The 26358-nt window shown below is 45.6% G+C and overlaps 1 protein-coding gene across 1 annotated transcript in view; it reads left to right on the forward strand.

Annotated features, from left to right (window-relative positions):
- Positions 1-26358, forward strand: part of GMPS (guanine monophosphate synthase) — a 96690-nt gene that overhangs the window by 37888 nt on the left and 32444 nt on the right. Inside the window, 5 exon segments of the mRNA XM_033958614.1 lie at positions 6577-6742; positions 7051-7202; positions 22783-22956; positions 23947-24052; positions 25013-25128. Of these exon segments, the coding sequence (XP_033814505.1) occupies positions 6577-6742; positions 7051-7202; positions 22783-22956; positions 23947-24052; positions 25013-25128 (714 nt within the window).

Raw genomic sequence — 26358 nt, forward strand, 5'->3', positions numbered from 1 at the left:
AATGTGCCTTGTGCGGGAGCGGATCTATTCGATGAGTCGATCGAGACTGTCACTAAGAAGCTTTCGGACCACGAGAAATCTTTTCAATCCATTCTGCGTCCTAAGCCTAAGCCTCAACAGTCTCGTCCATCTAGACCGCCTCAAATCTACCAGAGGCGTTATCAACCAAGACAGGCTCCCCTAGCGAGACAGCCTGCGAAGAGGCAGCCTCCACAGAAGTCTCAGCAGAAGCCTCAGATGCCGGCTGCACCCAAGGCCACTCAGCCCTTTTGACTCTCTTCCAGGGAGCATAACCGACGTTCTGTCTTCCCTTGTTTTTCCCATCGGGGGTCGACTCCACCATTTTTATCATCAATGGGAGTCGATCACCTCGGACCTTTGGGTCCTTACCATCGTAAGAGAGGGATACTCTCTTCATTTCCAACGGGTCCCCCCGGACCACCCTCCAAGAGAGTATCCTTCCAACTCGATGCAGACCGCTCTTCTTCTACAAGAGGCGCAGGCTCTGCTTCGGCTTCGAGCCGTCGAGCCGGTGCCAGTAGATCAGCAAAACCGGGGGTTCTACTCCCGGTATTTCTTGGTTCCGAAGAAGACGGGCGATCTGCGTCCCATTTTGGACCTTCGAGTCCTCAACAAGTTTTTGGTCAAGGAGCGGTTCCGCATGCTGACCCTTGCTTCTCTTTACCCCCTACTCGAGCAGAACGATTGGTTATGCTCTCTGGATCTCAAGGAGGCCTACACTCACATCCCGATACATCCGGCCTCCCGCAAGTTTCTCAAATTCCGGGTGGGACATCTACATCTGCAGTATCGAGTGCTTCCATTCGGCCTTTCCTCGTCTCCCAGAGTCTTCACGAAGTGTCTGGTGGTGGTGGCCGCTGCACTCCGGAACATGGGTCTCCAGGTGTTTCCATACCTCGACGACTGGCTCATCAAGGCACCTTCGGCTCCAGAGGTCATTTCGGCGACCTTGACTACAATTTCTTTACTGCAGAGTCTGGGCTTCGAGATCAACTTCCCCAAATCACATCTTCAGCCCACCCAGTGTCTCCCCTTTATCGGGGCTGTTCTGGATACCATTCAACTTCGAGCATTCCTTCCTCCTCAACGCATGGATGCTCTCCTTCTACTCTGCCAGTCGGTGTTTTCTCGCCAGTCCATCTCGGCGAGACACATGATGGTCCTCTTGGGCCACATGGCATCTACAGTTCATGTGACGCCTTTTGCCAGACTACATCTCAGGATTCCTCAATGGACCCTGGCATCTCAGTGGACTCAGGTGTCCGACCCGTTGTCCCGTCACATTATCGTCACTCCTGCTCTACGGCAGTCTCTTCTCTGGTGGATGACCTCTTCGAATCTATCCAGAGGTTTGCTGTTTCACTCTCCTCCCCACCAGAAGGTTCTCACGACCGACTCATCGAACTATGCATGGGGGGCCCATCTGGATGGTCTTCGCACTCAGGGGTTCTGGACCAGTGCGGAACGACTCCATCAAATCAATCTTCTGGAGCTCAGAGCCATCTTCAAGGCTCTCCAAGCCTTTCAGCATCTGCTTCACGACATGGTGGTCCTTATTCGCACAGACAATCAGGTCGCCATGTATTATGTCAACAAACAAGGGGGCACGGGCTCGGCCCCTCTTTGTCAGGAAGCTCTTCGAGTCTGGGATTGGGCGATTCGCCACAACTCCTTCCTCAGAGCTGTCTACATTCAGGGGAAGGACAACGTCTTGGCAGACAAATTGAGTCGTCTTCTCCAACCTCACGAATGGACGCTCCATTCCAAACCCCTTCATCAGATCTTCGCTCAGTGGGGAACGCCTCAGATAGACCTCTTTGCAGCGCCCCACAACTTCAAACTGCCTCAGTTTTGCTCCAGGATCTACACTCCTCTCCGCCTCGAGGCAGACGCTTTTCTACTGGAGTGGGGGAATCGCTTCCTTTATGCGTTTCCTCCCTTTCCTCTCATTCAGAAGACTCTGGTCAAGTTAAGATCAGACCATGCCACCATGATCCTGATTGCTCCTCGGTGGCCCAGACAACCTTGGTTCTCCCTTCTACTTCAACTCAGCAGCAGGGAGCCAATACTTCTTCCAGTGTTTCCTTCACTGCTTACTCAACATCAAGGTTCACTGCTTCATCCCAACCTGCAGTCTCTCCACCTGACAGCTTGGTTCCTTTCAACATAACCCCTCACCAGTTCTCTCAAGCTGTGAGGGAGGTCTTGGAGGCTTCCAGGAAGCCTGCTACTCGACAATGCTATTCCCAAAAATGGACGAGATTCTCGACCTGGTGTATTTCCAATGCTACAGAACCTCAGAAAGCTTCTCTATCGTCTGTTTTGGACTATCTTCTACACCTGTCCCAGTCTGGTCTCAAGTCTACCTCTATACGAGTCCACCTGAGTGCTATTGCGGCTTTCCATCAGCCTCTACAGGGGAAACCTTTGTCTGCTCATCCTGTGGTTTCCAAATTTATGAAAGGACTTTTTCATGTCAATCCTCCTATCAAACCTCCTCCTGTGGTTTGGGATCTCAATGTGGTCCTGTCTCATCTTATGAAGCCTCCGTTTGAACCTCTCAAATCGGCTCCTCTTAAGTACCTCACCTGGAAGGTGGTTTTCCTGGTGGCCCTCACGTCAGCTCGCCGAGTCAGTGAGCTTCAGGCCCTAGTGGCAGATCCACCCTTCACTGTATTCCATCATGACAAGGTGGTTCTCCGTACTCATCCAAAATTCTTACCTAAAGTGGTCTCTGAATTTCACATCAACCAATCCATCGTGCTTCCATTGTTTTTTCCAAAGCCTCATTCTCATCCTGGGGAATCTGCTTTGCACACTCTGGACTGTAAACGTGCTCTGGCTTTCTACTTGGATCGCACAAAGCCACACAGAACTGCACCTCAACTTTTCGTCTCCTTTGATCCAAACAAGTTGGGACGACCTGTATCGAAGCGCACCATCTCTAACTGGATGGCGGCTTGTATCTCTTCCTGCTATGCCCAGGCTGGATTATCCCTTCCCTGTAAGGTCACAGCCCACAAGGTCAGAGCAATGGCAGCCTCTGTAGCCTTCCTCAGATCGACACCGATTGAGGAGATTTGTAAGGCTGCCACTTGGTCCTCGGTTCATACCTTCACCTCTCATTATTGTCTGGATACTTTCTCCAGACGGGATGGACAGTTTGGCCAAACTGTATTACAAAATTTGTTCTCTTAAGTTGCCAACTTTCCCACCATCCCATTGGGGTTAGCTTGGAGGTCACCCACTAGTGAGAATACCTGCCTGCTTGTCCTGGGATAAAGCAATGTTACTTACCGTAACAGTTGTTATCCAGGGACAGCAGGCAGCTATTCTCACGTCCCACCCACCTCCCCTGGGTTGGCTTCTCAGGCTAGCTACCTGAACTGAGGAGACACGCCCGGTACATCGGGCGGGAAGGCACTGGCGCATGCGCGGTGCGGGCATCTCGAAACTTCTAAGTTTCTTCAAGCAAGACATGCTTTCAAGATGTCCGTATCGGGGCTCTGTCGGATGACATCACCCACTAGTGAGAATAGCTGCCTGCTGTCCCTGGATAACAACTGTTACGGTAAGTAACATTGCTTTATTGGCACCAGTTGCATGCACAAAAGGTATTATTCTATAAATACTTGCATATTTATTGGTGCCTAACTTTAGGCATCTCTTATAGAACTGCCCTTATTGAAAGTTTCTTATAGCCTTTGAATACCTTACCCCTGAGTTCTTCAGCAGCTTCATGTTCAGCATTTTTAGGCTTCCTATTCAAAAGTACAAAATACTGCAGCAAGAATGATTTTCACTACACTTTGTGACCCTGGGCAAGTCACTTAATCCCCCAATTGCCCCAGGTACACTAGATAGATTCTGAGCCCACCGGGACAGACAGGGAAAAATGCTTGAGTACCTGAATAAATTCATGTAAACCGTTCTGAGCTCTCCTGGGAGAACGGTATAGAAAATTGAATAAATAAATAAAAATATATGATAGTTTTCCTTTGTTGTTACAACTTCACTGGTTGCCAGCCCAGGCTCATATCCAATTTAAGTTGGCTTGTACAGTCTTTTAAAATTTTGCATGGCCAATCTTCAGAATATTTAACCTATTTAATTGAATTGCCAGTTTCAACTTGTACATCTTGTTCTTTGGATTGCCATCTTTAAAAAGTTCCCATATGTCAAGGTTATATGTTTAAAGCGATTATTAGTAAGTTCTTTTATATAGCAGGCTGCTTATATTTAGGACAGATTGCCTTTGAATAACAAACAGCAACCTTCTTATTTTTGCTTTTGTAAGTAACATTGTTATTCCATAAATATACAATACAATATATGTCATTTTATTATTAATCTTTTGTTAACCGCGTTGAGCTTACAGTTACACGGTTTATAAGTATGATGTTATGTTAATATAGGGCCTCTTCTATTAAACTGCGCTAGCAGTTTTTAGCGCAGAGAGCTGCGCTGAATGGCCCACGCTGCTCCCGACGCTCATAGAGTTCCTATGAGCGTTGGGAGCAGCGCGGGCCATTCACCGCGGCTCTCTGCGCTAAAAACTGCTAGCATAGTTTAATAGAAGAGGCCCATAGTGTCTTACATACTGCAAATCTCTACAAGGAATCTATGCAGTTTAATATAAGAGTTAGATCAAGTTCTTGAAGTTATAAGTACATAAACTGAAGTTACATAAATGTTTTTTTGGGAGAAGAGATGAGGATGGGAGAAATGGAAAATATGTTAAGTTTTTTCCGGAAGTCAAAATACGTAGTGAGTTGTCTTAGGTATGCTGGCAGTTTGTTCCAGATTAGAGGTCCTTGGTATTCAAAGGTCGCCTCGACCATCTTCTTCTGCTCAACTTGTTGAGCTGATAGGAAGGATTGTTTGAAACGTTGTGATACATGTGAATTGAAGAAGGAGTATGGGATTTTAATATCAGAGGTTAACCCATCCGAGTTTTCTCCATAGATTGCTTTATGAACCATGCAGGCTATCTTGAATTGGATTCGCTTTATCATTGGCAGCCAGTGCAGTTGTTCTAATAGCGGACTTGCCCTATTGTACCGATTCTTTCTGAGAATTAGACTGGTGGCAGTGTTTTTGTAGCAGTTGTAGTCTCTTGCGTTCTTTTTCTGTAATGCCACCATATAATGAGTTGCAATAATCCAGGTGTGGTATTAGGACAGATTGTGCTACTGTCCTGAAACTGGCCTGGATTAATGTACTCTAATTTCCCAGTTTTGTTTACTAGCTTCTTTTGTGTTTTCTGCCTTAACCCAGTTCAGGGAATAGTGGGCTAAAAATATCCGAGATTAGATTCGATTTCACAGAAACAAAATTCTTCATTCAGCTCAATTACTGTGATTTGGACATAGGTGGGCTTTATTTAACTTATAGGCCTTGTTAAGGCCTTTTTTTTTTTAATGGAGTAATTTAGGTTTGCTATGACATGTGGTGGACTTTTCCTAGGTATCATAAGTTTTTTTTTTTTTTTAATATTTCTATAATTTGTTCTTTTACATTGAAAGTATAGACTATGTTATGTGGAGCAGTGAACAAAACTCTTTAATTCATTCCTAATTGTATTCTTGTAGTCTTGAATGTTATAAAATAAATCATGTCAATAATAAACTCTTTCACATGGGTAGTGCTAGGTACATGATATGCAACAGCACAGGCTGAAACAAAAAATCAGAGGAAGAGGAAGCCTCAGAACCTAGCCCCTCCCACCCCACAATGGTGGTTCAAGGTGTTAGGGGTGACAACCTCATTTGGCATCTTTTGAGTGCAGGGAGACACATTGACCGCATTCCACTTTAAAGATTTCGATCGGTTGTGTCACACCCTGAGGCAGCAGAAATATGAAACGCTGGCCACCTTTGGTGTGCCGATTGTCTTCATCAGATAAGTTGATTTTTTTCATCTATCTTTTCATCATTAAGCTGTTTATTGTACCACCGCAGGGCTTTTTCAGACAACAGGGAAGGTTTTTTTTTAATGCCAATGAGGTTATCACCCCAAACACCTTGAACCGCCATTGTGGGGTGAGGTGGGAGGGGCTTTCGCCTCCTCTGATTTTTTTTTTTTCCAACCTGTGCTGTTGCATTTTATGCACCTAGCACTACCCATGTGAAGGAGTTAATTATTGATATTATTGGTTTTTCACTATGGGGTCCTTTTATCAAGCTGCACTAGCGGGGTTAGCGCGTCGGACATTCCATCACACGCTAACTCCTGCAGCCGGCTAAAAAACTAACTCCTGCTCAATGCAGGTGTTAGCGGCTAGCGCGGCAGGCGGTTTAACGTGCGTTAAACCCCTACCGCAGCTTGATAAAAGGACCCCTATATCTGTGTTAAGGATAAAATAAATCATGTACATGTTTAAGATACTCTGTATGTATGTACTATGGCTACCATTCATACTGGTTGTTTTAAATATACATCACCATTTTATACCACTGAGCCTTTTGTAAAGAGCACCTTTTGATTTGGGGTAGGATATTTATTCTGTGTTGCATCCTGTACCTTCTGTTTGTTTGTTTGTTTATTTTTCCTCAGGTCTTACTAAGTGGTGGTGTAGACTCCACAGTGTGTACAGCCCTACTGAACAAAGCACTAAATCAAGACCAGGTGATAGCGGTGCACATAGATAATGGCTTCATGCGAAAGAGAGAGAGTCAGTCTGTGGAGGAAGCCCTCAAAAAACTAGGCATTCAAGTCAAAGGTAATGCAGTGCACTGGCTAACATTGGTCTGTTGGTGATAAAAATAATATTGCATCCTGATGGAAATAAATCCCTATTGTTCTAACTTTTGTTAAATGCAGTTGCATAGACAATTTATTTAAGTAACTAACCTTTAGCACTATTTGTGTGACCCTGTGCAAATCAACCTATGCCTATGGAATTCTGTTGAAAAGAAGGGATTTCATTTAATATGACTTAGTGGACTGGCAATTAAAAAAAAGAAAAAAAAGCAGCATTTTTAAAGTTCACACATCATATTAATGACTAATAGTAAATTTGTTCTGCAGTGGTAAATGCAGCTCATTCTTTCTACAATGGAACAACCACTCTGCCAATCTCAGAGGAAGACAGAACGCCGCGGAAAAGAATTAGCAAGACTTTAAATATGACTACAAATCCAGAAGAGAAAAGAAAAATTATTGGAGATACTTTTGTGAAGGTACATTTTTGAAATCTTAATATTTGCAGAAGGATTTTAGAAAGCTAAGGACAGTATAGGATTTGTCTTAGTGTGCAGGGCAGCCACATGTAGGATGGGGAGGAAGCAATGTGGTTAGCTTGCTCTTGCTGCTGGTGCTGATGAAGGGGTTGCTGACATAGGCCTAAGGAGCCATTTTCCCTGGAGGAGAAGGGAGAATCAACCAGGCAACTGATTATCACCTCTAAGAAGCCTCCTGAATTGGACCTGTATCAGCAGGAAAAGAACAGCTCTCAGGCCACTGTCCAGGAGCTTTCCCACTAGCATCACTGCATCATTTCAGACATATGCTGAAGATAGAAATGCTGGCAAGTTTTTCTATTCCACCAGACCTAATATAGAGGTACATAAGAACATAAGCAGTGCCTCCGCCGGGTCAGACCATAGGTCCATCCTGCCCAGCAGTCCGCTCCCGCGGCGGCCCAAACAGTTCACGACCTGTCTAAATCACCAGAAGGGGCCCCCATGCCTCCTTGGTTTCCTAATTGAGTCCTATCTTCCTATCAAAGTCCTAGCCCTCCGGTCTTGCCTGCACGACCTGGTTGGGTTTCTGCATTTATTTTCTGGTTAGCTTTCTCAGTATCCCACGATCCCCTTATCCCTCAGGAATCCATCCAGTCTCTGTTTGAATCCCTGTACCGTACTCTGCTTGATCACTTCCTCCGGTAGCGCATTCCAAGTGTCCACGACCCTCTGGGTGAAAAAAAACTTCCTTGCATTCGTTTTGAACCTATCTCCTTTCAGTTTCTCCGAATGCCCCCTCGTACCTGTTGTCCCCTTCAGCCTGAAGAATCTGTCCCTATCCACCCTCTCTATGCCCCTCATGATTTTGAAGGTCTCTATCATATCACCCCTGAGCCGCCTTTTTTCCAGAGAGAAGAGCCCCAGCCTATCCAACCTCTCAGCATATGGGTAGTGTTCCAGCCCTCTTACCAGTTTTGTTGCTCTCCTTTGGACTCTCTCAAGTACCTCCATGTCTTTCTTGAGGTACGGCGACCAATATTGAACGCAGTATTCCAGATGCGGACGCACCATCGCTCGATACAGTGGCATGATGACTTCCCGCGTCCTTGTAGTTATGCCCCTCTTTATGATGCCCAGCATCCTGTTGGCTTTTTTTGAGGCCGCTGCGCACTGTGCAGATGGCTTCAGTGATGCATCCACCAGCACACCCAAGTCTCTCTCAAGATTGCTTTCTCCCAACAATGCCCCCCCCAATTTGTAGTTGAACAACGGGTTCTTTTTCCCTATATGCATAACCTTGCATTTTTCCACATTAAAGCGCATTTGCCATTTGTTTGCCCAGTCTTCCAGCTTGTCTATGTCCCTTTGCAGGTCCTCACACTCCTCCCTGGAGCTAACTTTGCCGCACAGTTTGGTATCGTCTGCAAATTTTATAACCTCGCACTTTGCCTCCTTTTCCAGGTCATTGATAAATATGTTGAAGAGTAACGGCCCCAGCACCGATCCTTGTGGCACACCGCTCGTGACTCCCCGCCAGTCAGAATATTGGCCCTTTACTCCGACCCTCTGCAGTCTACCCGACAACCAGTGCTCGATCCATCTGTGCACATCCCCTCCCACCCCGTGGTTCCACAGTTTCCTAAGCAGCCTTTCATGTGGTACCTTATCAAAAGCCTTTTGAAAATCGAGGTAAATGATGTCGATGGGTTCTCCATTGTCCACCCGACTGCTTATTCCCTCAAAGAAGTACAGAAGGTTCGTTAGGCACGACCTTCCCTTACAGAATCCGTGCTGGCTTGTTCTCAGTAGGCCATTTCTCTCAATGTGCTCGCAGATGCCGTCCTTTATCATAGCTTCCACCATCTTCCCTATAATTGAAGTCAGGCTCACCGGCCTGTAGTTCCCGGGGTCACCCCTCGATCCCTTCTTGAAGATAGGTGTGACATTCGCCAATTTCCAGTCCTCTGGTACCTCTCCAGTTTTCAAGGATAGGTTACAAACATGTTGGATTGTGCCCGCTATTTCTTGTCTTAGTTCCTTCAGAACCCTTGGGTGGATCCCGTCCGGACCCGGTGATTTGCCGCATTTTAACCTGTCTATCTGTTTGAGGACATCTTCCTTACTTACCTCTATGTGCTCCAATTTTTCAGCCTGTTCCCCACGCATGAGCTCCTCTGAGTCCGGTATATTAGATGTGTCTTCTCTCGTAAAAACTGACGAGAAGAACGTGTTCAACCTCTCAGCTACCTCTTTATTCTCCTTAATCACTCCCTTCCTATCTCCATCGTCCAACGGCCCCACCTCCTCTCTCGCTGGTCGTTTCCCCTTTACGTAACTGAAGAATGCCTTGAAGTTTCTTGCTTCCCTGGCCAGCCCCTCTTCGTATTTCCCTTTTGCTTTTCTAACCTCTCGGTGGCATTCTTTTTGGCATTTCCTGTGCGCCTGGTGATTTTCCTCCGTTGGATCCTTTTTCCATCTCCGGAAGGATACTTTTTTGTCATTTATTGCCTTCTTTACTTCTGCTGAGATCCAAATCGGGTCCTTTGACCGCTTGTTTTTGCAGCCTTTCCTGAAACTGGGGACGTACGTTTTTTGTGCTTCCTGCAGGGTGTCCCTGAATAGGGTCCAGGCGCTTTCCACAGTCTCCATCCTAAAGATGTTTCTGAGCTTCCTCCCCACCATTTCCCTCATAGCAACATAGTTCCCCTTCTTGAAGTTGAGCGCAGTTGTTGCGGTTCTCCTTACTATGGGTGTCCCCCTTTCTAATGTGAATCTGATCGCATTGTGGTCGCTGTTGCCTAGTGGTCCTCCCACTTCTACCCCTCTTGCAGGCCCCCCTAATCCGTTCAAGATGAGGTCAAGGGTAGCATTCCCCCGCGTCGGTTCCCTGACCAGTTGCTCCATGAAGCAGTCCCTCACAGCTTCTACAAATCCTGTTTCCCTAGTGCAGTTGGAGTGACCTGTACTCCAGTCTATCCCCGGGTAGTTGAAGTCCCCCATCACTGTTACACTTACAGTCCTGCACTCCTGTCTCAGTTCCGCTTCCAGGTCGTGTCCGAGTCCTTCTGGCGTGCCAGGTGGGCGATAGTACAGCCCCAGTTTTATGTCTGCACCCTTGTTTCCCGGCAATTTGACCCATAGCGATTCCAGCCCCTCTGCCTTCGTTGCCATATCCATCCCGACCGAGTAGGTAGAGTCCTTTATATATAGTGCTATGCCTCCCCCCTTCTTGTGGGTCCTGTCTCTCCTGTAGAGCTTGTACCCCGGCAGCGCCACATCCCATTGATTCTCCTCTGTCCACCATGTTTCTGTAATTCCAATTATATCCAGGTCTTCCCCCTTGGCCACGACCTCTAGTTCATCCATCTTGGTCATGAGGCTTCTTGCATTTGCGTATAAGCACCGCAGGTCCCGTCGTTTTTCCTCCACCTCTGCATTCACCTCTGCATTCACCTGGGCCGCCTCTCCTGTTCCCTGTACTTCTGTTTTGCCCTTTGCCTTTACCCTCATAGCTTTCAGCTTCCCCACATTTCTGCCACCCCACTTCCCCGCTTTTCCTCTGGGTTTTCTTGCCCCCTCCTGGGCCCCGGCCTCTGTTTGATCCCCCTCGCCTTGTGCAGCCCCCAAAATGCCCTCAGCTTCCGTCCTCTTGCCACCCAGTCCCCCTGTGTCTCCATGCCCATTAGTCTCCATCCAGCAAGCTCCCTTTACCTGTTGTTTCCCTCGCTGTCTGATCCTGAGATCCACTGGTCTCTCTACTTCCTCCGTGCAGTCAGCCCTTTCAGCATCTGTTCTGGATACTGTTGTCCGAAGCGTCAACATCAGATCAGCTGTCGGCTTTCCCCCTCTCATCAGTTTAAAGCCCTCTCGATCTCCTTCCTCACATTGGTAGCCAGTAGTCTAGTTCCCTCTGTGCTCAGGTGCAGGCCGTCCCGCTGGTAGAGCTTACTCTTTCCCCAGAAGGACGTCCAGTTCCTTACAAAGTGGAAGCCCTCCTCCTGGCACCATCTCCTCAACCATGCATTCACAGCCTGGAGGTCTGCCTGCCTTTTTGCATCTGCTCTCGGCACAGGCAGGATCTCCGAGAATGCTATCCTCTGGCTACTCCGCTTCAGTTTTCATCCCAGGACCCTGAACTGGTCAGTCAGCGTGGCCATGCTGAAGTTTCTCCGGCTCACATCATTTGTTCCGACGTGGATTATCACCGCAGTCTCCTCTGTCTCTGCTCCGTCCAGGATCCTCTCGATCCTATCAGTGACGTCACGTGTCTTGGCCCCTGGGAGACAAGTCACTAGCCGATCCTCCCTTCCTCCAGCTACGTGACTATCTACCTCTCTCAAGATCGAGTCTCCCACCACAATAGCAGACTTCCCTTTCCTCAGCAACCTCCTCTGTCTCAGGTCCGTGTCCTCGGTGTAGTGAGGTGTCTCACCCTCGGGGTCTCGGTGAGTCACGGTCTCCTCTTCTTGTGTGGTTCCTCCGCTAGGTCCTTCCCCGGTGTCGCATTGTGGAACCTGGGTCTCTTCTGCCGACATCCGTCTGTGCAGTCTCTGGTCCTGTCCTTCCGCCTTCCTATAGGCCTCCTCGATGAATCTCTCAAGGTCCCTCACCTGGTCCACAATGAGGCCTGCTCCATCTGTGTCCTTGGTTGACCAGCTCGTCTCCTCTATGTTGCGCAGTCCCTCCAGTCCCTCCAGTTCCTGGACCTTGACCCTCAGTCTGCCGACCTCCATCCTCAGGCTTTCCAGTTCCTGACACCGACCGCATATGTATGCCCGCCTCCCGGAGGGGAGGTAGTCATACATATGGCACTCAACGCAGTAAACTGGGTAGCTCTGCTGGGTTCCTGTAGCCTCCATTTCTTTCTCCTTGCTCCTACGGTCCCTCGGTGGTTGAGAGTGGCTTTTGGCGTGCAGCTAGCTGAAAGAGTAGAGAGAGAGAGAAGAGTGAGAAGCTGCAAGGGTAGAGAGAGAAAGAGAGAGAGAAGAATGAGAAGCCGAAAGGGTAGAGAAGGAAGAAAGTGGAGAGAAAAAAATATAATTTTATTTATTTATTTTTTTTTTTTTATTTGGGTTAAAGTTAGGTTTGCTGCTGTGCTGCCTGGGCTCCTTCTCAAGGCTCCTTCGCGAAGGCGCTCTCGCTAAGGCGAGCGCCTTTACCGCTCGCCTTCGCCGCGCGCCGAACGGCTGGGCGCCGTTGGCTCCCTTCCTCTTCTAGTGGAGCCCGGGCCGATTCAACCTGTGACGCGCGGGGTGGGCGGAGCTAACTCTCGCCGCGACCCCGATCTGCCTGCCTCCCCAGTCCTCCTCTCCTCAGCGTCCCCGGCTCCCCTCTGTGCCTGGAAACCTGAAAAAAAAGCCACAAAACAACTAAAACAGCTCACAGAAGCGCCGCTGCAAGTCTCCTTGTGTCCCGGCTCCCTTCCTCTTCTAGTGGAGCCCGGGCCGATTCAACCTGTGACGCGCGGGGTGGGCGGAGCTAACTCTCGCCGCGACCCCGATCTGCCTGCCTCCCCAGTCCTCCTCTCCTCAGCGTCCCCGGCTCCCCTCTGTGCCTGGAAACCTGAAAAAAAAGCCACAAAACAACTAAAACAGCTCACAGAAGCGCCGCTGCAAGTCTCCTCGTGACTTTTGGCCTCACAACACTGGCACATGTACAGGACCCTTAGTCTTTTTTCTTCTGCAGAGCTAAGGAGGTTGTGTTCTATTGGTCTTCTCCTTGACACCTATTTCCCTGCGATTTTGTACCTTCTCATACAGGTACTTTTCCTATATTTTCCTCAGTTTTTCATAGAATTTATTTTTTCTTCCCCCCCCACTCCCCCCACCCCACCCCGTACTTTTTTTTTTTTTTTTTTAGAATTTTCGGCACTTTTAGGTTTTTTAAATTTTTTCATAGCTCCCAAAAACCCTCTTAGGCTGGAGCACCAACTCAATTTGAGGTAAGCCCCTTTTTGTCCTCAGCATTGAGTCTTTTGATTTAGATGCTATTCTTTTTGACATGCTCAAAAGACTCAAAAAATGTGCCCAGAGTAATTGGGTGATATCTAGCCACTGACCCATGCAATTGGTATATAGGTTGTTTGGAGCCTGATCAAGACCCATCTAATTGTGTTCTCTATTTAAAAATACAGAAAAGAACACAGAAAGCATGTCAAGTTCACCTGAGGGAACTTTTTGGTTTCTCAAAGTCTGGTCCATCAGCATTGGAAGCTGCCAGGGCATCATCTGATGCTGTGGGTGCACAGACATTGAGGAAGTCTCCAGTGACACGGAGACAGAATTTGTCCTCATCCCCGTTGATAACCGCGAGAAACCATCCCATGTCATTCTTTTTAGTGTCTATCTCAACTTCAGTCCTTCTACACCAACATTCTTCAATGGAAGGCTTTTGAGGGTTAGTGGCTGTGCCCATTCATACTCTGATTTTTCCCTTTCTCCTTAAAGAATGACATGGAGATAATTGCCTGCGGTTAACCATGGGGACAGGGGCAAATTTTGTCCCCATGTCATTCTCTATCTCCACATCCCTCAGCGTTTGTCACCATTAGCAAGCCCTGGGACCAATCTGCATCAGATCTGACACCAAGAGCATGAGTGGATTCAATATCCATTGATACCGAGGGACACCAATGTAGGGCATTGGGCAAAGGCCAAAAAGCATCAGCCTGGCTGGCTGCCTGGCTGAGCCTCCGCGTGTGCGGTTCGCCAGACTAGATGGACCTCAGGTCTGATCCAGTGCAGGCATTTCTTATGTTCTTATTGGTCCCCTTCTATGCATGGTATTTGGAGCTCTGGCACCTAAGAAACATTGGCGCTGAGAGGACTGCTCCCTCTCTGTAATTCTGGTGCTGTTGCTGCAGCTCAAGTGCAGTCAGGACTCTTCTTCTGATATTTATTTATTTATTTAATAAATTTCTCAACCACCTATTACTAGGCTATTACTTCTGATATGGCACCGACAACTCAGCGGGCTGTCTCCACACCAACACCAACTCCAGCCTTGCCTATGCCTGGTTCTGGGCCATGCTGAGGGAGGAGTTAGCAGACTTGCTACAGCTCCAAAGTTCTCAGGCATCAAGGGTGTTTATGCCAGCTGCAGCATTCAACCATTCTGACCTTAAGATCCGTGAAACACCTATGAAGACCCCTTTGCCTCGAGAGGTATTGGTGTCAGCACCTTCCTGTGAAAGACACTGTTCATCATCAGGAAAGGAAGCTCCTTTGAAATCAAGGCTTGAGCAGGCACTTTGGTGCCTACTCCAGGGCCTAGATGTCCTTCCAGTCAGCTGAGACAGATGTGGCCTCAAAAGTCTTATCAGGACTGTTTATTGAATCTGACACAGAGTGGCCATGGGAGTCTGAGGACGAGCTAGACTACCTCTCGGAGGAGGGGTCATAGCAATTTCTTAGAGCCTTCTCCACCTGATGAAAAAAGAGAGTCTCCACTTGAGCATCTACTTCACCCAATTTGTCAAGGAAATGGTAGATGCCATTCCCTTTAAGTTGGGGAAAAAAGAATGAACCTCGGGCCGAATTATTTCAGGCTTTCAATTTTGATTTTTCAGCTAGAGACGCTATGGCAGTTCTTCTACATAAGATTCTCTGGCATGTACAAATGAAAACTGGGAGACCTCTCTGCAAGTTTGTACTGAAGAAGATAGTTTCCATGTATTGGATCGAGAAGGCTCAGTTGCCATACCACTGCTCTGTGGTTGAATCTGATCTCGATAGGGCTAGGAGTTCCAGGTCTTATACCTTAGTGTCCCCACTTCTGGGAGGAAGGTTTTTTGAGCCTTGATGCTAGTCTCCTGCATCCAGGACTACCTGCTCTATACAAGCATTTTCTTGCAGTCTTTGGTCTGTAGTGTGCTAGATTTTGCAGACACTTTCCTACAGGAGCAGGCTGCTGAACTTTGCCAGTTGGCCAAAAGACAAAAAGAATGTTGAAAATATTAGGCCAGGGGCACATATGATACTTCTTATATTGTGTCCAGACTCTCATTTTCAGATGTGGAAATGTGCAGACACTTATGTCTGTGTCTCTGACCTTGAACTTGTGTCTCTGACCTTGAACGTGGTGAACTTTGCTGAGGAGACAGTCTTTTTCAGGACAAGGTGGAGAAGGTCACTGATCTAATCTAATCTAATCCTTGGATTTATATACCGTGTCATCTTCCCAAAAGGAGCTCGACTCTGTTCTGCATCCTCCACTACTAGGAGGTTCTCTGCCTGGTGTTGAGAAGTTCCTACCACTCTCAAACGTGTAGGTTTACTACTTCTATCCATCCCCAGCAGCAGTTCTAGGCCTAGCATCCTCAGGCCTGCCAGCTACATCTATAGAAGTCACAGCCTGCTCTCTAGATAAAAGCGGGGGCGAGCTTTTCACTGGCTCCAGGAGAGCATAACCACCATCAAAGTAAACGTTCTGTATGACCTGCCAGTAGGGGGAAAACTGAATTTATACCAAGAAAGGTGGCCCCGTGTAATCTTCAATTGGTAGGTTCTCCAAATAGCTTGGATAAGATGCGCTCTCAGTTAGCGATAAACCCCTCCAAATTGTCTACCATAAGTGTCTCTCTTCAGTGCTCGGCATGAATGAGTACTAGCAAAGGAACTCTGCCCTTCTACAGGCCCAAGCAGTTGAGCATGTTCCACCAGGGCAGAGTTTCTATTCCAGGTGCTTCCTCGTAACCAAGAAAACGGGGGTATTTCACCCCATCCTAAATTTTTGGTCAAAGAGAAATTCAATATGGTTTCCTGGGACACTCTTCTCCCCATATTCAGAAAAATGACTGACTATGCTTTCTAGACATGAAGGATGCATATATCCACATCCAGATAACTTCTCGGATTTCTATTAGGGAAGCACCACTTCCAGTACTATGTCCTGCTGTTTGGCCTCTTGTCTGGATAGGCCATTTGGCCTTTATCTGCCATCATGTTTCTATGTTTCTAATTAGTTGCAGCATTGCTATGGAGACTGGGAGTGAATTGGCTGATCAAAAGCACATTACAGGTGGATGCTCAAGCATCAATAAAGAGAATTATTCAGGTGATGGAGCTGCTAGGGTTTGTGATCCATTACCCAAAGTCCCATCTCCAATCTTTTGACAATTGGAATACATAAGAGCCCTGCTAGGTACAGTGTGTATTCAAGCCTTCTCCCCCAGAAACTCACAACTGCTCTGATGGTGATCACTGATTTAGGTTCCGCAGCAGCCCGCAGGCTAGGCTAGACAACCTCAACAGTGCATGTCACACCCTTGGCACATCTTCATTTCAGAAGAGCCTAATGGATCCTGGTTTGTCAGTGGTGCCAGGCCACTGGAAATCTAGCAGATGTCATTGAGGTCACACAGCAGCTCAAACAATTGCTCTACTGGTGAGCAATTTGATCCTGGACTACCATTCCAAATTCTACCTCCCCCCCTCAAACTTTGACAATGGATACATCTAACCTGGTATGTTGGCTCATGTAGATGGGCTTCACACTTGGGAGACTTGGTCCTTCCAGAAAGACGCTTTACACATCAATCTCCTGGGCAATATGGAATGCTTTAAAGGCTTTCAGAGATCAGCTAATGAATCAAATTATTCTAATTCAAATGGACAATCGGGTTACAATGTAATACATAAACAGGTTGTACAAGCTCCTACCCCTTGTGTCAGGAAGCAGTTCGGATGTGGCAGTGTGCTAGGATAAAACAACGGTCTGGCAGACAGGTTGAGTAGCATTATGTAACCACATGAGTGGTCTCTGAATATGAGCATGGCTTATGAGATCTTCCAAGTGTAGGGGACTCCCTCGGTGGACCTCTTTGCCACTGATTTCAACAACAAAGTCCCTTGGTATGGTTCTAGACTCAGGTCCAATGGTGTGCTGGAACCAGCTCTTAAGTTTTTTAAAGAATTTTCTGAGCTAGTTGTTAAACTTGGCCAGGGGCCTTGCTAGATACTGTGATTCTGAATACTTGTCAGAGGCCTGTAGGTGGCGTTCTTGTCACTTTCAACTGCACTCTCCACCTGCCCCATACACCTTCCTCTTCTGACAGATGCATATGTCACCCAGAAGTGTGCATATTATTGCGAAATGAGGCACGTCACAGTGCCAGCAAGGATGCAGGCAGAGAGGTGGCAGCAGTGGCTGGTTTCCAGGATTTCCTTCTGAACACGGTAATGGAAGGGCAGCAGCGCTCTGAGTGCGCCAGGTTTTTGTTTTTTTTTTTTGGTGGGGGGAAGAAAGAGCCTGTTAAACATTTACCAACACACCATTGCTCAGGTCAGACTAGTATCAGATGCCTTGCTCTTTTACTGGGGCTTTCACAAGGGGGCTGGTGGAAGTGTTATCATCCCTCTGACATTTGGTACAAAGTGGAGATGTGATTCACCCCACTTTATGCATTTATACCTGAGTAAAATAGGTCCTTAAAAGAATCTTAGCATTCATTGGTAACAAGGTATGGTATCTCCTTAAATTGTTTTTGGAATATCCCTGTGTCCAAACTACTCCCCAAGTCAATTTCCCATCAATTTTTAATCTCTGCAACTCTCATGTCCACTCCCATTCCACTCAAAGCTTTATGTAATCCAGAGATGGAGACTGCATGTTCTGAGATGGTATTGATAAAGTTCCTCAAGTTTCGACCCACCCATAGTGTTGAATTTTATAAATAGATTTTCTTATTTACATCCTTCTCATATCGCTTTCATGCCAAACACAACACAGAATTGCTTTTTATTAACTTTGTCATCAAATGTAAGGCAGTTGCTGAGTCTGGTCAGCAGGCCATTTTACTTCAGTTTGATATATCCGCTACCTTTGATTCAGTCGACCATTCATTACTAATAACTAAACTAAGTGAGCTGGCCATTGGAGGTTCAGTTCTTAATTGGTTTGAAGATTGTTTGATTAATTGTAGATATTATGTTTGGAAAAAGTTTTTTTTCTTAGGGTTGGAGGTCATTTTGTGTGGTACCTCAGGTTTTCCCTATTATCGCCCAAGCTTTTTAATTGCCCGTAAACTGTGCCGAGCTCTATCTTTATAGAGAGGATGCAATATATAAACTTAAGGTTTAGTTTATTAGAAAATGGGCAATGTTTACTATCCCACATGGATATTTTTTACTGGTCCCTATTTGTACTAATTCAAATATTAGCATTAAAATTTCTGAATACAGTGCTCCCCCGAGGTTTGTGGGGGTTCCGTTCCAGGAATCACCGTGAATCTCGAAAAACCATGAATACGGTGTTTCATAGGGGAGGCTGAAGAGGGTAGCAGGAGAGCAGCCAGAGCGCCGCGAGTGCAGGAAATCACTCGAGGTTTGCTCCGACCGCCTCTTCCTGCACAAAGTCGGGCCTTATCCAATCAAGAGCTGCATGTCAAAGCAGCTCCTGATTGCGCGCCACTGACTATGAACTGTGGTTTACATACATTATATGCAGGTACTTTCTCTGTCCCTTACTGGAGGGTTAAGTGAAGGGTGACAAGGCGCTGCAGTGAGAATGGAACCCAGTTCCCCAGGTTTTTAGCACACTTCACTAACCATTAGGCTTCTCCTCCATTCCTAATACCCTTGCAGTAGTCTTGCCTTAGCACAAGGCCTTTGACGCCTTGCTTGTGTAAGCATGCACTGGCTGGAAGGAAATAAAGGCTTACTTATTGGAACTTATTTATTTAGATTTATATCCCATCCTCCCCAAAGAGCTCAGAACAGGTTACAGTTTCACAGTCTTACAATATAGGGTTTACATACAGTGTGTTGTGCTATAACTTCATATAGGATTACATGTAGGCTGAAAGAAGGTGGTAGCATGTGGCTGCACTCCTGTTACCTGTTATAAAGGAGGAAAGCTGAAGATTGGTCCAGTAGCATCAGATAATATGGGGATGGTAGGAGTACAGTACTGGTGTCAAGAGTGAGTAGTTGTTAAGATGGAAAACATTAAAATGGCCTCATTCACAAGAGTTTGTCGAGGGCCTTAGAAAAACATAAGAACATAAGAAGTTGCCTCCGCTGAGGCAGACCAGAGGTCCATCTCGCCCAACGGTCCGCTCCCGCGGCGGCCCATCAGGCCCATTGCCTGAGCAATGGTCCCAGACTATCCCTATAACCGCTACTCCTATCTGTACCCCTCAATTCCTTTATCCTCTAGGAACCTATCCAAACCTTCTTTGAAGCCTTGTAACGTGCTCCGGCCTATCACAGCCTCCGGAAGCGCGTTCCATGTATCCACCACCCTCTGGGTGAAAAAGAACTTTCTGGCATTTGTTTTAAACCTGTCCCCTTTTAATTTCTCCGAGTGCCCCCTTGTACTTGTGGTTCCACATAATCTAAAAAATCTGTCCCTGTCTACTTTTTCTATACCCTTCAGGATCTTGAAGGTTTCTAACATGTCTTCTCTAAGTCTCTGCTTTTCCAGGGAGAACAGCCCCAGCTTTTTCAGTCTGTCAGTATATGAGAGGTTTTCCATACCCCTTATCAGCGTAGTTGCTCTTCTCTGGACTCCCTCAAGTACCGCCATGTCCTTCTTGAGGTACGGCGACCAGTACTGGACACAGTACTCCAGATGCGGTCGCACCATTGCACGATACAGTGGCAGGATGACCTCCTTTGTCCTGGTCGTGATACCCTTCTTAATGATACCCAACATTTTGTTTGCTTTTCTTGAGGCAGTGGCGCACTGTGCCGACGCTTTCAAAGATGTGTCTACCATCACTCCCAGGTCTCTTTCAAGGTTACTTACCCCTAGCAGTGATCCTCCCATTCTGTAGCTGAACATCAGGTTCTTTTTCCCTACATGCATGACCTTGCATTTCCCTACGTTAAAGTTCATTTGCCATTTTTTGGCCCATTCTAGCGTCGTTAGGTCCCTTTGCAGATCTTCGCAGTCTTCCATGGTTTCAACCCTGCGGTAGAGTTTGGTGTCATCCGCAAATTTAATAACTTCGCAATTTGTTCCCGCCTCCAGGTCATTAATAAATATATTGAACAGGAGCGGTCCCAGCACCGACCCCTGCGGAACTCCGCTCGTGACCCCATGCCAGTCTGAGTAGTGGCCCTTTACTCCAACCCTCTGTTTCCTGTCTGCCAGCCAGTTTTTGATCCATCGGTGGACCTCCCCTTGCACCCTGTATTTCCACAGCTTTTTAAGTAGTCTTTCGTGCGGTACCTTGTCGAAGGCTTTTTGAAAGTCAAGGTAAATGATGTCAATGGATTCCCCTTTATCCACCTGTCTGTTTACCCCCTCAAAGAAGTACAATAAGTTTGTGAGGCATGACCTACCCTTGCAGAAGCCGTGCTGGCTCGACTTTAGCTGTCCATTGTTTTCTATGTGTTCACAGATGCTGTCCTTAATCAATGCTTCCATCATCTTTCCCAGGACCGAGGTCAAGCTCACCGGCCTGTAGTTTCCCGGGTCCCCCCTTGAACCCTTCTTGAAGATGGGCGTGACATTTGCAATTTTCCAATCCTCCGGGATCTCTCCAGTTTTTAAGGATAGGTTACATATTTGGCGAAGTGGCTCTGCTATTTCGTTCCTTAGTTCCTTGAGTACCCTTGGGTGAATGCCGTCTGGACCTGGCGATTTGTCGCTCTTTAGTCTGTCTATCTGCCTGAGGACATCCTCTTGGCTTACCTCTAGTTGGACCAGCTTTTCATCCCGATCCCCATTTACGATGTCCTCCGGTTCCGGAATATTAGATGTGTCCTCCCTCGTGAAGACTGACGTGAAGAACTTATTTAACCTGTCTGCTATCTCTTTTTCCTCTTTTACCATTCCTTTTTTGTCTCCATCATCCAATGGCCCCACTTCTTCCCTTGCCGGTTGCTTCCCCTTCACATATCTGAAGAACGATTTGAAGTTTGTTGCTTCCCCCGCCAGTCTCTCCTCATATTCTCTTTTAGCTTTCCTAACCACACGGTGACACTCCCTTTGGTGTTCTTTGTGCTCCTTTTGGTTGTCCTTTGTTTGGTCCTTTTTCCATTTTTTGAACGATGCTTTCTTGTCACTTATCGTCTTTTTCACTGCAGTTGTTATCCACTCTGGTTTTTTGTTCGGTTTTTTTTGCACCCCTTCCTGAATCTGGGGATGTACAGGTTCTGTGCCTCTTGCACCGTGCCCTTGAGTAGGGACCAGGCTTTTTCTACAGACTCCATCTTCCTTGCGCTACCGTTGAGTTTCTTTCCCACCATTTTCCTCATGCCATCATAATTCCCTTTTTTGAAGTTGAGTGCTGTTGTTGTGGTTCTTTTCACCTTTGATGATCCAATTTCCAGCTTGCACTGGATCATGTTGTGATCGCTGTTTCCTAGGGGTTCTAGCACCGCCACTTCCTTTGCAGGTCCCCCTAGCCCGTTGAGGATTAGGTCGAGAGTGGCATCCCCCCGTGTTGGTTCCGTGACCAGCTGTTCCATGAAACAGTCCCTCATGGTTTCCAGGAATTTGGTCTCCCTTATGCAGTTTGAGTGTCCAATACTCCAGTCTATCCCAGGGTAGTTGAAGTCTCCCATCACCATCACGCTTCCGCTTTTGCATATCTGCCTCAGCTCAGCCTCAAGGTCCTGGTCGAGTGCCTCTGGTTGTCCAGGTGGACGATAGTACAGGCCCAATTTTATGTCTGCTCCAGTTCCTCCAGGTAGCTTAATCCATAGTGATTCCAAGTCGTCCGCCCTTACTGTTGTTTCCATCCTGGTTGAAGGTATGGAGTCCTTTATATAAAGTGCTATTCCTCCACCCTTCTTGTGTGTCCTGTCCCTCCTGTAGAGTTTGTACCCTGGTATGGCCACATCCCATTTGTTGTCATCAGTCCACCATGTTTCTGTGACTCCTATTATGTCCAGGTCCTTGGTACTGGCTATGACTTCTAGTTCTCCCATTTTGGCTCTTAGGCTCCTAGCATTAGTGTATAGGCAATTTAAGTCCTGGTTGTTTGCCTTTTCCGCTGGTTCTCCTCATGGTTTGGCGCCCCTGCCAACCTCCTCATGGGTTGCCAGCCCCCGAGCATTGTTGTGCTCATCCCCATCCTGCGGTGTGTCTGTGTTGTCCTCAGCCTGCTTCCCCATGTTTGGATGACCCTCTGGCTCCTGTTGTTCTCTCTTAATCCTGCTTGCTAGGTTTGTTTGTGCATTGGCTCCCTGCATTGTGTCCTTGTGTCCTTTTCCCAAAAGTTCCCTCTCAGTCCCGAGCCCTCTTTTACAAATTTCTGGTTCAGTATCCTTGCTCGATACTTTGGTCCGATGTGTCGAGGTCAGGTCGACTGTCGGCTTTCCCCTTCTTCTCAGTTTAAAGCCAAGTCTATGCCGCTCTGGACGTTGCGTGCCAGCAACCTCGTCCCAGCCGTGCTCAGGAGCAGTCCGTCCCTCCTGTAGAGCTTGTTCTTCCCCCAAAAAGTTGTCCAGTTCCGTACAAAGTGGAAACCCTCCTCTTCGCACCATCTCCTCAGCCAACCGATTAAAACAGTTGCAAATGTCACTCTTTATTGTATATTGTCAAAAGAAGCATGTCTTTTTCAAACAGAGAACCTTTAAAAGAACTGACCTTGAGTTTATTATTTTTACATTCCTCTGCATTCTAGATTGCAAATGAGGTCATTGGAGAGATGAATCTGAAACCTGAAGAGGTGTTTCTTGCTCAAGGAACTCTAAGACCGGATTTAATTGAAAGTGCTTCTCTTCTCACAAGTGTCAAAGCTGAAGTTATTAAAACCCATCATAATGACACAGAGCTCATCAGAAAGCTGAGAGAAGAGGTAAGCTGTATAGGTCCTGTGGTCACTCTTAAGCTGAGGGAAATGCAGATATAAAGGATCCGATAGTAAAAGTGATTTGCGTAACGACTAAAGTACTTTTTGCAAGGTGAAGGTGAAGAGACTGTAATGTACATGCCCAATAGTTTTCTGCTTTTCTCAGCTTCTAGTCAGGACTGGATTTATAAGCTAAACAAGCTACAGCTTAGGGCCTCATGCTTCACTAAAAAATAATTAATTACATTTCTATTACATAAACATAGGAGACTGTACTCTAGGTGAATGTCCTGTAGTTGTGAACTGTTGCAGAAGGATGTCAATCACAACTTTCAACTCCTCCTCCTTCATCAGTGGAGTTTAGCACCGTCTTCAGTTTTATGGGGCAAGGGTACCACACAAAGTATTATAAACACTTTATGGATGTTTTAGGATCCTTATCTAAAATAGATATCTCATAAAACGAAGAGCCAAGTTTTAAACAGATTACACGGCTAATTGATTTGTTGTCTTTTGTGTTAGTAGTGCTCTTGGTAGGAGAAGAGTAACAGGGATAGGGAAGTTTCAGTTTGGGTATTAGGTTGGGTGGGAAGCTTTCTTGTTGGGGTTTTTTTTGTAATTATTTATAAAGTCATAGACAATCCATAAACAATAAAGAACATAGCACACAGTCACTACTACAGCAAAAATATCAGCAATGCAAAATACCCAGATTCCATATAATTTCATTGGCAAGGGAGAGATTATACTTATTATTCTCCTGTACATGAGGTATATACTCATATTGATATGATGTATATGGGTGGGGGTGGGGGGGAAGGCTTCTTGAAGACACTGGGTGGTCCGATCATGCCCCTATATGGATGGATGTGAGTTGGGGAGCCCCGTGGATAGGTAACCATTATTGGAAATTGTACGGAATTTGCCATTTGATCACATCCAGGGTTTAGTTAACTGGTCATTGATAAAGACATGGATATTGATTATTTTGTGCAGGGTAAAGTTATAGAACCCCTGAAAGATTTCCACAAAGATGAAGTCAGAGAACTAGGTCGAGAACTTGGTCTACCTGAAGAGTTGGTTTCCAGGCATCCTTTCCCAGGTACGAACTATGCTGAGGGATCAGTTTACATCTGTAATGGGTACAATAAGAATCTTAACATAAAGGCTTGTTGAGATATGAGCAATACTCTCCTAAGATAAATATATAATCTTTCTGTGTTCCTTCATGTATACTTCAGAAGGTGAAAAAGTAGAAAAGCGTATAGGGATTACACAGAAAGAACACAGACGCCTCCAAATCATACAAAATACAGCAATCAAACTCATAACAAAAGCAAAAAAATTTGGTTATGTAACGCCATTACTGATCAAAATACACTGGCTTCCCATCTCACATAGAATTACATCCAAAATATTACTTCTAACCTTATACTACATTGGTTCTGCTGGAATAGATTCTGTTTTTATAGAGCTTATTCTAAGGATCTTCAGCATGCATGGCATAATTAGTAACCAAAAATGGTTCTTTCTAGATAATACCGAGTGCTTGACTGCTCCATTTTACTGTAATATTCTGTTGTATACAATTTGACTGATAAACTTTTAGTTTGGCCAATTAGTAGTTGAATTTGAAAAAAAAAAATGCTCAACATAGAGTGGGATACACCTGAGATTTTTTTTTAGGCTCCTTCATCTTAATGATATTCACATGCTACTGTCACCTGCCAGGCATAGGCATTTCTTTTTAATAGTACACAGTTTTTAAATTTATTTAAAAAGAGGTTGGGCATCAGAACACTCCTTTAAGCAAAGAGAATGCAAGCTAGTAAGCATCATATTTGTGTAGTTTCTTTGTTAAATTGACTGTTTTCGTAAGTTGTAATGCCTTTTGTTGGACCAGAATAATCCAGAAATGATATGGTATATGAGCCAGATGCATTAGTGCTATAGAGTGGTACATGTGTCTTCCTTTAAGTGTTTTATGTCTTTAATTTAAAACAGGTAGAGTTCAATGATAAAACTATGTACTTCTGATACTAACCCTGTTTAAACTGCATAGGTCCTGGCTTAGCAATCCGAGTAATATGTGCTGAAGAACCTTATATCTGCAAGGATTTTCCTGAAACCAACAATATTTTGAAAATAGTAGCAGACTTTTCTGCAAGTATTAAAAAGGTAATTCCTCTTTTTGTACTATAGAAAGCTGGGAGGTGAGTGGGGGGATGGGAAGAGAAATGAGATGTAAAATAAAAATCCTTAGCTGCTGATATTCGTGTTAAATATATAAGTCCATGTCCCTTTTCTTTATGTTCTCTCTTTGTCCTTAGGTACTGCCTTGGCTGTCTTATCAGTCATTCAGGGAAATTTAAACTCTGGTTTGAAAAGGTCGCCTCATTTTTATGGGGTCTGTTGGCAGCTCTGCCATTCTGGGGTTGTTTTCTTAGAGCATATTGTAGAGCCTTAGGACTGCACTCTGCATAGCAGGTCATGGCCATATCACCAATACCTGTAGATGAACCATGTAGGCATTAGAAAACTTTTTTTATTGCTTTTTATGCTACTTCTTGGGTCTTTTTGTATTTTCTAATAAAAAATATATTTTACAGAAAGGAATAATGTTTTCAGCAGCTGATAATTGTCATCTCTTCATTCTGGGTTGAATCATTTTTTTATACTCCTCTTTGTGCAGCCTTAGTAGCACCATTTCTGCTGACACATCAGCAGGTACCTATGAGAGAGGAACTGTGGTCACAGAACCAAAGTGTTATTTTTCTCTATTATTCCTGATCTTAGGTGATCTAGAGAGATAAACCTTTCTCATCTATACAGCTGAGTTTAATGAATCACAAAGGTGTTGATCTCCAATTTTCCAGTCCTGGGCTGATCTTTCTCTTCTGTGCATCAGTATCTTTAGCTTATCCAAAATGGCTTCTGCCTACTAGATTTTTAATCATCACTACTATTCTCATGCCTCTCCTTTCCATTGGGTCTTCATTCATCTCAGATCAAAGTTCTGGTTTTCTTTCACCTTATCCATGTTTCCTTTATACTTTCATGTCTTCCTAGAGTATTTAAGTGTCTTCATTGCTTTCATGTTTCTGCCTGAAATGCAAACTTTTCTGCTTTGCTTTCATAGACAAATATATTTAACCTACTGTTTATTTTATATTTAGTTCGTTTTTTTTCCTGCCTGTGCATAGAAGTCATTTTTAAATCTGATTTTTTTGTGAATTTCTTCCTTTACACTGAAGCAGTAGGTGCCACGTTAAGGAGTAATAAGAGTCAAAGTTCTGGATATTTGGACATTTTGTTTTTGTTACAGTAGAAACCAGTGCTACAGGTAACTGAAATACATCAGTGATTTAGTTGCTAAATATAAGTTATACCATAATTTGAACATGTACT

This window comes from Geotrypetes seraphini, chromosome 9 (genome assembly GCF_902459505.1).
Source record: "Geotrypetes seraphini chromosome 9, aGeoSer1.1, whole genome shotgun sequence".
Taxonomy (NCBI): Eukaryota; Metazoa; Chordata; class Amphibia; order Gymnophiona; family Dermophiidae; genus Geotrypetes; species Geotrypetes seraphini.